Source organism: Mercurialis annua, linkage group LG1-X (assembly GCF_937616625.2).
Source record: "Mercurialis annua linkage group LG1-X, ddMerAnnu1.2, whole genome shotgun sequence".
NCBI lineage: Eukaryota > Viridiplantae > Streptophyta > Magnoliopsida > Malpighiales > Euphorbiaceae > Mercurialis > Mercurialis annua.
Genome location: NC_065570.1, coordinates 67,786,496 through 67,800,701, shown reverse-complemented (window position 1 = coordinate 67,800,701; position 14,206 = coordinate 67,786,496). Strand labels below are relative to the sequence as shown.

Here is a 14,206-nt window from a genome sequence, read left to right as displayed (position 1 = left end):
CCATTTTATAAAAAGTCCACGTGTCAGCTCAAAAAGCCAGACATTTCAATCATTTACGCATCTGTCACTTCGGACCACCAACCGCCGTCATTTTATAGAGTACGGTAGACCCCGCTATTTTATCCAGTAACTCTTACGTGTCGGTTACCACGTGCTATTTTTTCACATTACTCTTTGAAAGACAAAATAGCCCCTCATATCTTTCTCTTAACAAAGGAGCATTTCGGTCATTTCATCGTTTAGATTATAAATCTGGCACGTGCGAGTTCTTGATCCAAAATTGGATTTCTCACGTGCAATCTGTCCCCTCTTTTTTAGGGTTTTCACATAAAAATCCCCGATATTTCCTCTATCCAAAAAAAATTAAGGAATATTTGGATTTATTGGATTTCGTTTCGGTTTTTGTGGAATCTTTATCTATTTTGATCCGGAATAATTGGAGCTGCTTGCGCAAATCTTGTACTCAGATGGTGCATTTAATGAAACCAGGAAATATACCGGTAGAACATGAAATGATGTCGTCTAGGTCATCGAAGGTGAAAAGGGAGATCGTCGAGGATCCTTTCGAAGATGAACACGCTCCTTTTAACAAGCGATTGAAGCAATCGAAAACTGTTCAACAGGTAATTCGCTTTTGATTTTGTTCAATTTTTTATTAATTTAGTTAGGGTTTTAGATTTGTGATCGCAACTTTATTAATTTACTGATTTGTTCGACTCTCTTGAAATTGCTATGATTTAAATGTTGATGGCATGGTAATGATTGCTTACGAAATGGATTATGATGGGAAATTTGTTATCGTTATGATGTAGCTGTAATTGTGTTAATGATTTTTGTTTAGCAGTGGGGTGCGGGTGCTAATGCATGTAATCCTGTTCCACCGGCACAATATAATCCGCTCGATGAGCCGAGTCCTTTGGGACTGAGCCTAAGGAAGAGTCCATCACTTTTGGATTTAATCCAGATGAGGCTTTCTCAGGGGGGTGCTTCAACCCCAGGGACTGATGATAATACCAAAGATGGAGGAGTTAAGAAAGAGAGCAAAGCTCCTGCTGCGTCTGGCGCTATCGACAAGCTCAAGGCTTCAAACTTTCCTGCCTCTATTCTGAGGATTGGTAGCTGGGAGGTATTCTGCTGTTAGATTCTGGAATGCGATTTTGCATGCTTGTTTTATTTATAAATTGGTCCTTTATTGGTTATTAATATATAAGTTGTTTTTTGTTGGCAGTATAAGTCGAGATATGAAGGGGAGTTAGTTGCCAAGTGTTATTTTGCGAAACATAAGCTTGTTTGGGAAGTTCTTGAAGGTGGTCTTAAGAGTAAGATTGAAATTCAGTGGTCTGATATTATGGCTTTAAAGGCTACTTGTCCTGATAATGAACCTGGGACATTGACTGCTGTGGTAATGACTTGACTTCTGTTTTATTCTCTTCACGTTTGTGCATGTGTGTTGTTTGGTAACTTTGTCGTGATTCATAAGGACAGTTGTGGTTTCTTGTTAACTGCAGTTGGCTAGACAGCCTCTTTTCTTTAGGGAAACTAATCCACAGCCCAGAAAGCATACCTTATGGCAGGCAACTGCAGATTTTACTAATGGACAGGCCAGCATACACAGGTACACTTACTGTAAATTCTTTTCTTCTCTTTAGTGGTACTTGGATCTTTATACTGGACGAACCTATTATTATTTCTGTTCATACACTTGCTTTTGTAAGGCCCATCTTCTGAATTTCATGTTCTAAATTTTATGCTGCTTATGCTTATTTCTTAATATACCATGAGATGCTTTCTTTTAAATATATCCCCTTTGATAAATGACTGACAAAGATAGTGGTATTGTTTACCTATGCGGTAATGATACTTACATAGAGTCCACTATTTTGCTTCTGTAGGCAACACTTCCTGCAATGTCCACAAGGGCTGTTAAATAAACACTTTGAAAAGCTTATCCAGTGTGACATGCGCTTGAACTTTTTAAGTCGCCAGCCAGAGATAATTTTGGATTCACCTTATTTTGAACAGCGGCCTTCTGTTTTTGAGGATCCAGATGACTCAAAATGTCAAGATTATAGTCAAGTAGAGGCTAACAAAGCATCATCTATTTCCAGCTTCCAAGATCTAGCATCACCATCTGCTGCTCACTCATCTTCTTTAGAGTTTGAAATAGGGGATCATGCTGTTACAACATCAGAGCACATGTCCCGAGAAGCTCCTTCACCCAGTTCAGGTTCGATGAGTTTTGTTTTAGAAACCTTATTAAAACTGTTTAATTTGATAGTTTTAGATGAGAGATGCTTTTAATTAACTTTTATTAGATATTGGATCTTCTGTTTCACACGAGTCGGTAAACCTACCATAGGAATTACTTTTTTGAGAAATGAATTAGATATAATCTACTATCCCAACACCCCCAAAGCATGGGGAAATATTTCTTGTTCTAGGCAGTTTGAATTACTTTTAGTATTCTTTCTGGTTGTCGGGGGTGCATCTTAATAAATTAGTAGAACATAAATGGCCTTAACCAACCAATATATTGTTAATTGCGTAAGAAACTTGTGCTTTTAGGTGGCTGTAGTAGATTTTCGAAGAACTGTCTGGCTATATTCTATGTTAGTTTTGTCATGAAATACTTGATCTTGTGCGTGAGGGTAATTGGTCACTATGTTAGTCTGATTAATTTCGGTTTGATTCTGATATTATTGCATTCATTGGTAGCACTTTCACCATGGTTCTTTTCCCTAGGGTTTGAGCAGTGATATCATCTGCCTTCTCTAAATTTTTTGAGTACTTTGTATAAGCTGAATCAGTTGTGGGTGTGCGTATGCTTACAAATTGAAATTGATCATTGCTTCATCCTCTTTTACTAGTGATGGATACTCATACAATTGAAGGGAGTGGAAACTGTGATGCGGTTGATTCAAAGGGGCCTAGAAATTGGGACCAGATGAAAGTGCCTGGCCTGCATCCGTCTATGTCGATGACCGATCTTATGAATCATATAGAAAATTGTATTTCGGAGCAAATCACATCTGGAAATCCACCTGTTTCAGGGGATGGATCAGAAACTGCGAACGTTTTAGAGGACATTGCACAGTACCTCCTCAATGACAACCAACTAACAACATCGTCTGATGAGAAAAGGCTCATGGCTCGGGTCAATTCTCTGTGTTGTCTCTTGCAGAAAGAGCCAACCTCAACCCAGAACTTACAAGTTAACGAAGAAAATTTCGTTGCTGGATCTGATAACGGGAAAGGTGTTGAGCTAAACAGCGTCTTTGAGTCGCCGAATGAGAATAAAAACAAAGGTGGTATAAAGAACTCTGAGCTAAACCTGAAGGATGTTTCAGGCAGCAAGCAAGTGGCTGGCATGTCAAGGAAAGACTCATTTGGGGAACTGTTGCTGCATCTCCCTCGAATTGCATCTCTTCCGAAGTTCTTGTTTAACATTTCTGAAGATGACGGCGAGAGTCAAGCTCGATAAGGTAGCTGTTTGATTGTCAGAAGGTGCCAAATGTGAAATAGTGAGTCTATTTTATTATCTCCTTTGAAAATGCAGGTTCGTTGGCGGTCTAATATTGTCGTGTATGTATCTCTTGCACAAATTTGAAACGTGGGGGGATTCAGAAATTTGTTTTGATGAAGAATCCCTGTAAATATTCCTTGTAAAAATCTCTACTAGTGGTGTTAGGTGTTTCTTGGTTGCAGTATTGCTTAGTATGAATTGCACGTCTCCTGCATGCTTTTCTTTCTTGCCAGTTTCAGGAATTAGCCTATAGATTTATTCTTATTTTGTTTACTAAAATTCAATGGTACATATTCTTATTTTGTTTACTTCAGTGGTCCTAATTCTATCTGTATATGTGATGTTCTTGGTGAACATTAATCTACAATGCAATGGATTCAGCTGGGAATTGATCTTTAATTTATTTTCTTTTTCTTGTTATTCAAGAATTTGTTTCGATATACTGTTATAACTTTTCTTTTTGGCAAAATGTCTTAAAAAAATCTTTCGATTCTACCTTGTCGTTGACAAAATATCAATTTTACTCAATTGTGTTCCAAATTTTGAATTTTAGACTGTTTATTTACTTCAAGGATGAAATTATTCAAATGAAGAATAAAATTATCATTTTTTTCAATTTGGAAAAATTCAATAAGTCCTTTCATCTTTAAATGAATTCTAATTAAATCCAATAATCAAATTAAAATTAATGTAAATTTTTGATTAATTTAACTAAATCTAAATAAATTTAATACATACACATTTCGGTTTGCTTAATTAAATTTTTGGTTTGATTAATTAAAATTTACTATTATTTCGGTTTTGTTTGATTTGATTTAATTAATATGATTTATATATGGTAACTAAATCGATGTTTATTATATATACAATGAATGATCAAAATCAAAAACTAGAAATTTTGAGTATTCATATCTAAACCAATTTTTAAACCATATTAACCAAACAAAAATAATATATTTTGTCTTATTTTGAACTAGCATAACACCCGCGCTACGCTGCGGGTTTTCATTATATAATATAAAAGTGTATGTAAAACATCAAAAAAAATTATAAAAAAACACATTAATACAATGGAATTGGATATTATACTGATAAAGTAATATTTATTGCCCATTTTTCCTAATAATCTTTTATTACTATATCACATCTTTAATGATTATTACTAATTTATAAACTTTTGTCTCATAATATGTAAGTATATTTTATTCTATTATAAAATTAAAAAGTATTTGATCGGATTACAATAAAGTATTATGCAAAGCAAGATATATATTTTTTTGTCCTCCATAAAATTTCCAACAATTATAACTTTTGGCATTTGATTATTAATTTCAATAACATGACCAAAATCTTGATTAGTAAGCATATGCACTCTATTCAACGTTTTTATAATGCCTTTCACCACGAATATACACATATCCATTGAAGAGTTCTTATGATTAAGACCATCTTTACCTAAATAAATTTAATTAAATAAAATAAAATGGTCAAGCGTTGCTTTGACTTTTTAATTTTAATCAAATAATTAGTATTAAAATAATATATTATTTGAAGTAAAAAAATTAAACATTTCAATTTTATTTTATTACACAACGTTTATTTTAAAAGTTATATCATTTATTAAAATATAATAATATACCTTAATAAGAGTTTTATATTTCATTAAGAAAAATAATATCAATAAAAATATATTCTATTGAATTATAACAGCAAATTGTTAGGTCGTGGGTTCAAATCCTGTCACAAGCGCTCCTCTCCGATTATCAAAAATAAATAAATTAAAAATTAATAACTAAATAAATTTAAAACTATCGTTAATTTAAATTAATTATATACATTTAAAGAATTTTTATAATGAAAATAATTGGAGATAAACTTTGTAAATAAAATATTATTAGATTCACAAAAACATTAATTAATAATTTATTAATTTATTAAATATGAAAAGAAAATTGACTGTATTTTATTGGTGCAAAACACATTAATATTTATTTATTATAATTTAATTAATATTTATATAACGATGTTAATACTTTTGTAGTAGTTTTATATTAAAAATCATTTTACTCAATTATTTGATAGTTTAACCGGATATAAGATATATAGTTACCCATATAAAAATATATGTACTTGTAGTATATAATTTTTGTTATTCTTTATATATCTAAATTAATAGCTATATTTTATAGGATGATATTATTAAACTACCCAGGACAAATATTCTTATTTTTATTATTTAAATATCTATTTAAATTAAATTTTATTTTTCTTTTTAAAACTTTAACATCAGATGATAATAAAATAAACTGGCGAAAGAAAGAAAAACTTTCAAACAAAAAAGCAAATATCGGTTAAAAGAAAACTCAAACAAAATATTATATTAATTTTCTTATAAAATTTTAAATGATGAGGATAATGTTTATTTATTGACGCTTGAATATTTTTCTTTACTTTTTTATTCTAACTATGTATATTTTTTTCACTTCCATTTCTATTATAAGAAGAACCCATGTAATGATTTTTAAAATAAAAGGATTAATCTTAATAAAATACCAAACCTTTTCAGTTTGTGTCAGTTATATCCAAACCTTTTAAAATTGTCTATTTTAGCCATTTTTGCGATATTGTAAACCTTTTTTAGCCATTTGCAAATCGAACCGAAAAAATTGACAGCTCACATGCCACATCGTTGCCCAGTCAGCAAAATTCAATGAGTTAAGCTTAGTTGGCATAATTTAAAAACCTATTCAAACCAAAAGACCGAACCACTAACCTACCCGACCAAAATCAAATCAAACCCTATATTGCAGAAGCAAAACGCAGCGTTTCTGAACCCTAAAAACCTTTATTCGAAATAGAAAAACACATTCTCTAGAAAACCTTCGTCAAAACTGATTAACTCCACAATAATCTTCCCTGAAAAACCCTAATGTCTGTGTTCTCGTCTCAAAGTCTTAGTTCTTCTCGTTGATCAACCCTCGCTTCTTCGTTTAACAGCTCGAAGCTGTTTATGGAGAGACAAACGGCGGGAGGAACACTCAGTCATCGCATTTTCTATAGTGCGTGATGATTCAGAGATTGATGACATAGACATTGGTTATGGCTTAGGGTTTTCAGAGATGAAGATTTTTCTGAGATGAAGGTGGGATTTTTCCTATTTTGACGAAGGTGTTGCTGAACATATTAGGGTTTACAAACGGTGCGTTTTGCTTCTGAAATTTTAGGATAAAACACATCGTTTCAGTAGTAACATAGGGTTTGATTTGATTTTGGTCGGGTAGGTTAGTGGTTCGGTCTTTTGGTTTGAATAGGTTTTTAAATTATGCCAACTAAGCTTAACTCAGATGAATTTTGCTAACTGGACAACGATGTGGCATGTGAGCTGTCAATTTTTTTGAATCGAACCGCAAATGGCTAAAAAAGGTTTAACATATCGCAAAAATGGCTAAAATAGACAATTTTAAAAGGTTTGGATATAACTGACACAAACTGAAAAGGTTTGATATTTTATTAAAATTAACCCAAAATAAAAACATGCATAAAAACAAATAAAGATCATTATTTGCTAAAATAATTTTATTTTTTATATATATGTTTTTATCGTATACTCACGTCACTTTATTATATTTAGTGATACTTTGCATTTGTAGTTGAAAGTATCAAATTAGGAGCTTATTTTATCATTTTTAACCTAAACGTTTACATATGTGGAATTTTATTTATTGACATAGTATGTATGTTGAAATTTATTAAACACATCAAATTATAAATATATAAGAAATATCTTCATAAAATTTAAAATAAAAATATAATATATTTCATTATCTTAAATTTATTACCCTAATTTTTTGTCCATAATTAATAAAAGTGATCATATAGAAAATATTATTTGAAACTATTAGTTATTGTACTATAGTAACATAACACGTGTATTTTAATAATTTAATAAGATATCATAATTTATCAAATTAAAAAAAATCAAAAACAATTAAATGTTGAAAAATAATATTTAAGGATTGAAGTATAACTTCTAAAACATATATGGAGCAAACATGTTACTTTGTCATCTTATTTGGCTTATTAGGCGAGAGTGCCAAGTCTTAACCCATAAGTTGCCATATACACGCACTGCAAAAATCTTAACCCATGAGTTACTGTGTCGTTTCATCGACTTGCTTTGCTTTTTGTTTAAGAAACGGCAAGCACTGTAAGTATTTAGCTGTTGTCGTTTAGACTTGTGCGTAGTTTCGATTTAGGATTCATGTATAGTATAATAGTTTTACTTGGATTTTTATTTGAAAATGATTTTTCAAGAGTAATTCAAAGTAAGTAGTTGATATAATTATAATATATGGTATAATATCATAGAGTTAAAGGTGCAAAACTGACCCTAATATTTTACCCGAGTCTCACTTAAGCCATTGATATTTTTTTCGGTGCAAAAATAACCCTAACGCTTTTAAAAATGGAGCATTTAAACCATTATGTTAACAGGTCTAAAAATAATATAAACTCCAAAGAATAGGCCTGAACAGTCCTGAAAAAAGTTTTTAAAATGTTAATTATTCACTTCAAACTAGGTCTGTAACTATGTTTTAAAATTTAGTCCAAACAAGTTAATGTCATTAATTTAATCACTAATTTACACCTTGGTAGCAGTAAAAAAAATAGAAGAGAAGAAAAAACTAAAAAATTAAATCTAACTTTTTACTAAATCATGGTATGATGTTTGTGTTATTTTTTCGATGGTTCACAATCCTACATGACACAAAAAGCAATCTGGATCTTTTAAGGTTCCGTCGTACCCTGCCATCTCCAAACACTGTGTATGTAATGTATGACCGCATGGAAGAATTGCAACCTCCGGAAGATCATAAACCTCCAACTCTATCTCTGGAGCTGTCGGTGCGTATGCAAGATCTTTCTCACAAAGCGGACAAACATGCCCGATTTGATCATCATCGTCACTTTCATCATCATCACCTATAAAATCAACAATGATTTTTGTTATAATTATTGAATCTTCCGCATTATACTGCACGAAAAACACTTCCCAAATTTTAAGTTTTGATGCTTCGTTTTCATTTCCGAAAATCTTATGAAACTCTAAAACTCTTTACTTATAACATATTCTTATAAAGTAGGTTTCGTCATGTTTCATATTTCGACATTCTTATTTCGGGTCCACATAGTTTTCCACATATTTAAAAGAACTCTTATTTATAAAGGTAGCTCATTCGCCATATATACCATGATAATCTTATCAGTTTTGCTCTATTATTTTTTTGGAAAGTTACCAAATATACTCATACCTCGTAAAACTTACGCGTACGGCACACTTTTATATATGCCTAGTAGAATAAATCTTATACACTCCAGACTTATAACATTACGCCATGTCACCTCTATACGAGAGGTGAGCATATTTGGCAAAGGTCGAGAAAAACGATGTACCAAACTTACAAAGTTTAAAGATTATTAAAATATTTAGCAAACGATCTATAGTTGCCGGTAGATAAATTTATTTTGCTAATTATGAACATACCTTCCCATTTAATCCAATGTGTTTCAGACCGATGATCCGGTGAACTTTCCCTTCTTCTTGAAGATGAATCTGTTAAAGGTTGCGTCCCTTCTGGAACCGCAGATGAAACTTTTGTAGGTTGTGATTTACTTTTATTAACTGTAACAGTTAGATTTCTGTTCTTTTCAACAGCTTCTGCAGAATTTCTTTTGTTCTGATTACTTGTTTTACCTACAGGCAGAAGCAATTAAGTTCATTAAATCTTCTTTTCTTGAATGAAAAATATAATCTATATCTATCTATGCATTTTCTTATCTTCGTCATTAAAGAAAATCACAAGTTTCTTTATGAATGAAGGGTAAACCCGGTTTCTGAACTTGTAATTCAGGATCAAATAACTCACTCAATTATTTTGGATTAATTAAGTACAATACTCTCTATTTTTAGGACAATACTCTCAATTTTGGATTAATTAAGTACAATACTCTCTATTTTTAGGTTAATTAAGGACAAAAGTGGATCCTTTCAGTCCTTGAACTTATTTATATTATATAATTTTGTCCTTAAATGACCAAATTAATTGAGAGTATTGTCTTTAATTGATCAAAATAGTTAAAAGTTAGTTATTTAACCCTATATCGCAAGTTAAAAGACTGGGTTGACCCTTTGTTAAAATAAGTTTCAGAATCAAATTTTATTTCACCTGATGGAATTCTGACTTTGATATTTCTTCAAATTCTGATTTTGTTCTCTCTTTTTGTAGGAGCAGCTGAAGTGTCCTTCTGCATTGCTACAAGAATCTCCTGCATAGCATATAGATGACTAATTAAATAAATTATGTGAATCTATAAATATATCATAAGTTGTAAATCACAATAATCACGAGTAATCTAATTATATATTAATGAATATTTACTATCTTCACTTGAGGGCAAATAAAATTACTTTTTCTCTTCCGAATTCTAGAAATTCGTGGAAAAATAATGAATTCGGCGGCAAAAACGTTAATTTTGACCTAATTTCGGAGATATGATAATTTTTAGGCAAAAGGGCTCAAAAACTACCGAGCTTTCAATTTTTTTTCAATAACACCCTCACCTTGTAATTTTGTCAATAGCACCCTATTTCGTATTTTTCAATTTCAATAGCACCCTAATTGAGAAAATTAGATGATTTGATTACTATAAGGATGAAAATTTTCAAAAGAACTAAATTTAAAGGTGAAATTATACTTTTTTCTACTTGAACACATTTAAACAAGTCCTTTTAACTTAAAAAAAATTCAAATAAGTCCTCGATAAATGAGTTTAATTTGATGATTTAGGGTGCTATTGAAATCGAAAAATACGAAATAGGGTGCTATTGACAAAATTACAAGGTCGGGGTGCTATTGAAATCCAAAAATACGAAATAGGGTGCTATTGAAAAAATTACAAGGTCAGGGTGCTATTGAAAAAAAAATGAAAGGTGGGTAGTTTTTGAGCCCTTTTGCCCTAATTTTTACTAAATATTATTGACTTTATTCGCACAATTAAGCTAGCAATAGAGACCGAATTATTACTACATATAGTCATGTATAATAAAATATGGAGAGATTTTTAGATAGATTCGGTCAACCACGTCATCCGTAGACTAAGCCAATTATGTCATAACACCTCATTAAAATGAGGGTATTTTTGTAATATCATTATTCAAAAGTGTATGCAAATAATAAATAAAATTACAAAAATACCCTCATTTTAATGAGGTGCTATAATATGATTGGTTAGTCCACAGATGACGTGGTAGACCGAGTCTACATAAGAATTTCTCTAAAATATGATAATCAACCTAATTTAATTGGCGAGTGCTTGTCAAGAAATCAGGGTTTTGGAGAACCTAAAATCCTCAATGACAAAAAGAAAATCCAAAATCGAATTCTTTTGAATCTAACTAATTGTGTTCCCAGCTTAAGCTAATAAACACAATAGGATTAAATAATCAAACTAAACGCAATATATGAGAATTCAGAGATAACTTAGCAAACAAGTAATTAAGAACATATTAAAATCAAAAATAAAGAAAGGGACTACAATATTAATAATATGTAAATAATCAAACTAGGTTTTGTTTTTTTACTCAGGTCGCAGATTCTTGAATAAACCAGTATGTAACTCTGGATATTTATATATAGGTTTTGACGCATCTGACTTAGTTGCTGAATTAGTGGCGGTGACCTATTTTTTTATTTTTTTGGGCTAGAATATATAATTTAGACTCTTATATGTTTGTCTTGATTTTTAATTGAGAAAATTATACCCCACACACTTTTTTTGAAATTTTTCTGAAAATATAGTATAGATTTTTGCTGCTGTAATTTTTTTTTTTCTAACTTCTTTTTTTTTCCAGCAAAAATAGGCCTTCTACTAATAAGCTACCAATGATCTATCAATAATCTATCAAAAGAGCGTATTTTGCAAACATTTAATTGAAAATATATATTTTTATAAAAAAAGAAACTTCTAATTTGGACCTTAATAATTTTTTCACATTGGACTCTAATATAATTAAAAAATATCAAACTGGACCTTCTTTTAATAAATTTTTATTTTCTTTACTTATGCTGACATGGACAATATGTATCATACATATGACATTAGTCGCATTAATGAGAATTCAATTTTTACCTGACATTAACAGAGAATTCAATTTATATTTTTTATAATGTTAAATTTTAAATAAAAATAAATTATTCACATCCAAATTTAATAAAATGGCGGATATTGGTGAAAAGTCTATATGATAGAAAGGTCAAATTTGTAATTTTAAATAATGTATCAATTTGAATTAAAAATTTGTAAAACTTTAAATTAAAAACCAAGCTATATATGAAAATTAAAAATTATACATTTAGTAAGGTTTTTTAAGTTTAAAAGAATTTAATAAAATATGATTTCAAAAGAATTAAGATACCTTTTGTAACAAAGAGTATTTTTGATGAAAATGGCTTTTCCATTCTCTTCCCCTCCTATATTTATCTCAATTTTTAGAATAATTATATAATACAACGGTTGTATTATGTCATTCATGCAACATATCAGTGAGACGTTTTCCATGTTGGAATATTAAATGATAAAAAATGAGCAGTAAATAAAAATTCTCTATCGCAAATATAAAATATTTATTGGGTTTTTTTGTAAAAATGACATATCTATTGTGTGGGATAAATATTTCAATCTCTAATATTATTTTATCATCTTTTTTTAACAACTAAGAAAAGAAAGCGTTTGTGAAAGGAATCAAACTACAATTTATAACATTTGAATTATAGTCGATTGGTATCCCAATTAACGTCTTATTGCCATCCCTACTTCTAATGCTACTCTATCATCTCAATTAACGATGGTCCCATTACCGTTTTCACATTTATTTTCATGAGAAAAATCAATGGGACCTATTTGTGGATCCAATATCCAGTTATCCATTAATTCATGACCAAGTGCCTACCAATTGTCTATACTACGAAATCCAACTTACAAAATTCATTGCAATAGGTGATTATAGTTTGCCTGTGTAGAGGAAACATTCATGCTCCTAATCAAATTTTCAATAAAATTCCAAAATAAACAAAATTCTCACACAATTAATTTAGACTAAAAGCAAGGCTATAACCAACTAAAAAGAAAAATCAATAGTAATAAGAATTTCTGCCGGCCTAATTGAAATTAATCTCGTCCCTGCCATACTTTAGGAAGTTCACAATTTGTTAAACGGGAAATCACTTATTTATGTCGGATCGATATAAACTTCTCTCATAAAAACTCCGCGAGATTCTTCAAAATATGTAATAATTTCTCTCTTTTTTGACAATCTTTTTCATCTCCAATGTGAGTCCGACGTGTCCTTCAGCTTTACATTCGCCGTAGAAACACCTAACAAGTCCGTAGCGACCGCTTTTCTTACGCGTCACCTTCGGAAGAGGAATTCGAGCCCTACCGACTACACTACGCCCATTAGAGCTTTCAGGATCGGATTCAGAACCTGAAACCCCACACCTCACAACTTCAACATACAAAAACCTGATATCCATGAACTTATTCAGTCTAATTCGATATTTTTGATTGATCCATATTGGATTTGGCAATCCTATCTCGTACGGTGTTTCGTATTCGTTTTCGGAATTAACCGAAAACACGACTTTGTAAAATCTTGATTTCACGTCAGGATATATATTCGGATTGTCGAGCCCTTCTGCAAAGTGAATTTGAATATGTAGATCAATTTGGTAGTCTTTTGGTATGATTATTTCCTTCTTTTCAATTTTGTCTTGATCTATTATTAGGTCCATCTTCTTACGAGGAACCTGTAATTCACAATTTCACAAAAAAATAAAAAATAAAAATTAATAAACTAAGCGGTTTCGAGTTAAGAAAAAAAAAAGAGCTCAAGAAGAAGAAAACGAACTTGGTGATTGTGAGTATCAACCATGAGAAAGTATCTTAAATATATTCTTTTATCATATGATACGATAATATATTTAGTATTTATGAATTTATATATAAATAATGAATGATAGAGTCTTGGTTCCGGAGAAGTATTTGAGTAGGTAATTATGATTAAACGAAGAGGAATTTTGTAGCCATTGGATGACTGCAAAAACAAAACACTTGTCTTTTTACTTGGACTCAATGCCTCTTGAGCCGCTCCTGTGTGGTTTGCCTCGACTTTATTTGTTCATTCAATTTAATGCACTTCACTTTAATTTTTTTGTTCATTTTATTTGAATCTAAATTTAATGATATTTAACTCATTTAATTTTACTAAAAACTTGACTATAAAATCACGAGTTGTCTTTTATAGAAGTAATAAAATATAAATATAAATTATCTGAATACTACGAATATTTATTTTTTATTTAATAGAGCTCGGCTTATTAAGCACTAAAGTGAATAAAATGCAAGTCAAGTTCAAGTTTGATTTGCTTTTTTTTTTGATAATTGGAGAGGGGAGAGTGCTTGTGGGAGGAATCGAAACCACGACTTGAATTATTACTCGTTTGGCATAGCGAGCAATATATACGAGCCATCTCGAGGTAAGTTAGAGCTTGACAAATATTACATGAACTGAGCTAGCACTGACATCAAAGCTCAAATCAAACTGAGGTAGCACAGAGTATATAT

The 14,206-nt window shown here is 30.7% G+C and overlaps 2 protein-coding genes and 1 long non-coding RNA gene across 4 annotated transcripts; 1 reads left to right on the top strand and 2 right to left on the bottom strand.

Annotated features, from left to right (window-relative positions):
- The first annotated feature begins 299 nt into the window (after positions 1-299).
- LOC126664578 (uncharacterized) lies at positions 300-3,831 on the top strand. 2 transcript variants are annotated; one of them, XM_050357039.2, is made up of 6 exons: positions 300-623; positions 845-1,126; positions 1,229-1,402; positions 1,509-1,615; positions 1,893-2,227; positions 2,868-3,831. In XM_050357039.2, the coding sequence occupies exons 1-6, from the start codon at positions 468-470 to the stop codon at positions 3,479-3,481; spliced, it is 1,668 nt and encodes a 555-aa protein (XP_050212996.1). In that variant the 5' UTR covers positions 300-467; the 3' UTR covers positions 3,482-3,831. The 2 variants fall into 2 exon arrangements, with proteins under 2 accessions (XP_050212996.1, XP_050212995.1); XM_050357038.2 differs by having other exon boundaries at positions 842-1,126.
- Positions 3,832-8,164: 4,333 nt separating this feature from the next.
- LOC126665005 (uncharacterized) lies at positions 8,165-9,896 on the bottom strand. The gene is made up of 3 exons (XR_007637501.2): positions 9,751-9,896; positions 9,069-9,278; positions 8,165-8,506 (listed from the first exon to the last, which is right to left on the bottom strand). It is a non-coding gene; the product is annotated as an uncharacterized LOC126665005 (long non-coding RNA).
- Positions 9,897-12,623: 2,727 nt separating this feature from the next.
- On the bottom strand, positions 12,624-13,554 carry LOC126683482 (uncharacterized). The gene is made up of 2 exons (XM_050379395.2): positions 13,491-13,554; positions 12,624-13,389 (listed from the first exon to the last, which is right to left on the bottom strand). Exons 1-2 carry the CDS (start codon positions 13,512-13,514, stop codon positions 12,862-12,864), a joined length of 552 nt encoding a protein of 183 aa, XP_050235352.1. The 5' UTR covers positions 13,515-13,554; the 3' UTR covers positions 12,624-12,861.
- Positions 13,555-14,206: the final 652 nt, after the last annotated feature.

Excerpts from the sequence above, each read along its gene's own strand:
- LOC126664578 (XM_050357038.2), top strand. The coding sequence starts at position 468 with ATGGTGCATTTAATGAAACCAGGAAATATACCGGTAGAACATGAAATG. Across the intron at positions 624-841 it reads AATCGAAAACTGTTCAACAG|CAGTGGGGTGCGGGTGCTAA; the intron begins GTAATTCGCTTT and ends ATTTTTGTTTAG. Across the intron at positions 1,403-1,508 it reads CTGGGACATTGACTGCTGTG|TTGGCTAGACAGCCTCTTTT; the intron begins GTAATGACTTGA and ends TGTTAACTGCAG.
- LOC126683482 (XM_050379395.2), bottom strand. The coding sequence starts at position 13,514 with ATGGTTGATACTCACAATCACCAA. Across the intron at positions 13,390-13,490 it reads TTGATACTCACAATCACCAA|GTTCCTCGTAAGAAGATGGA; the intron begins GTTCGTTTTCTT and ends TGTGAATTACAG.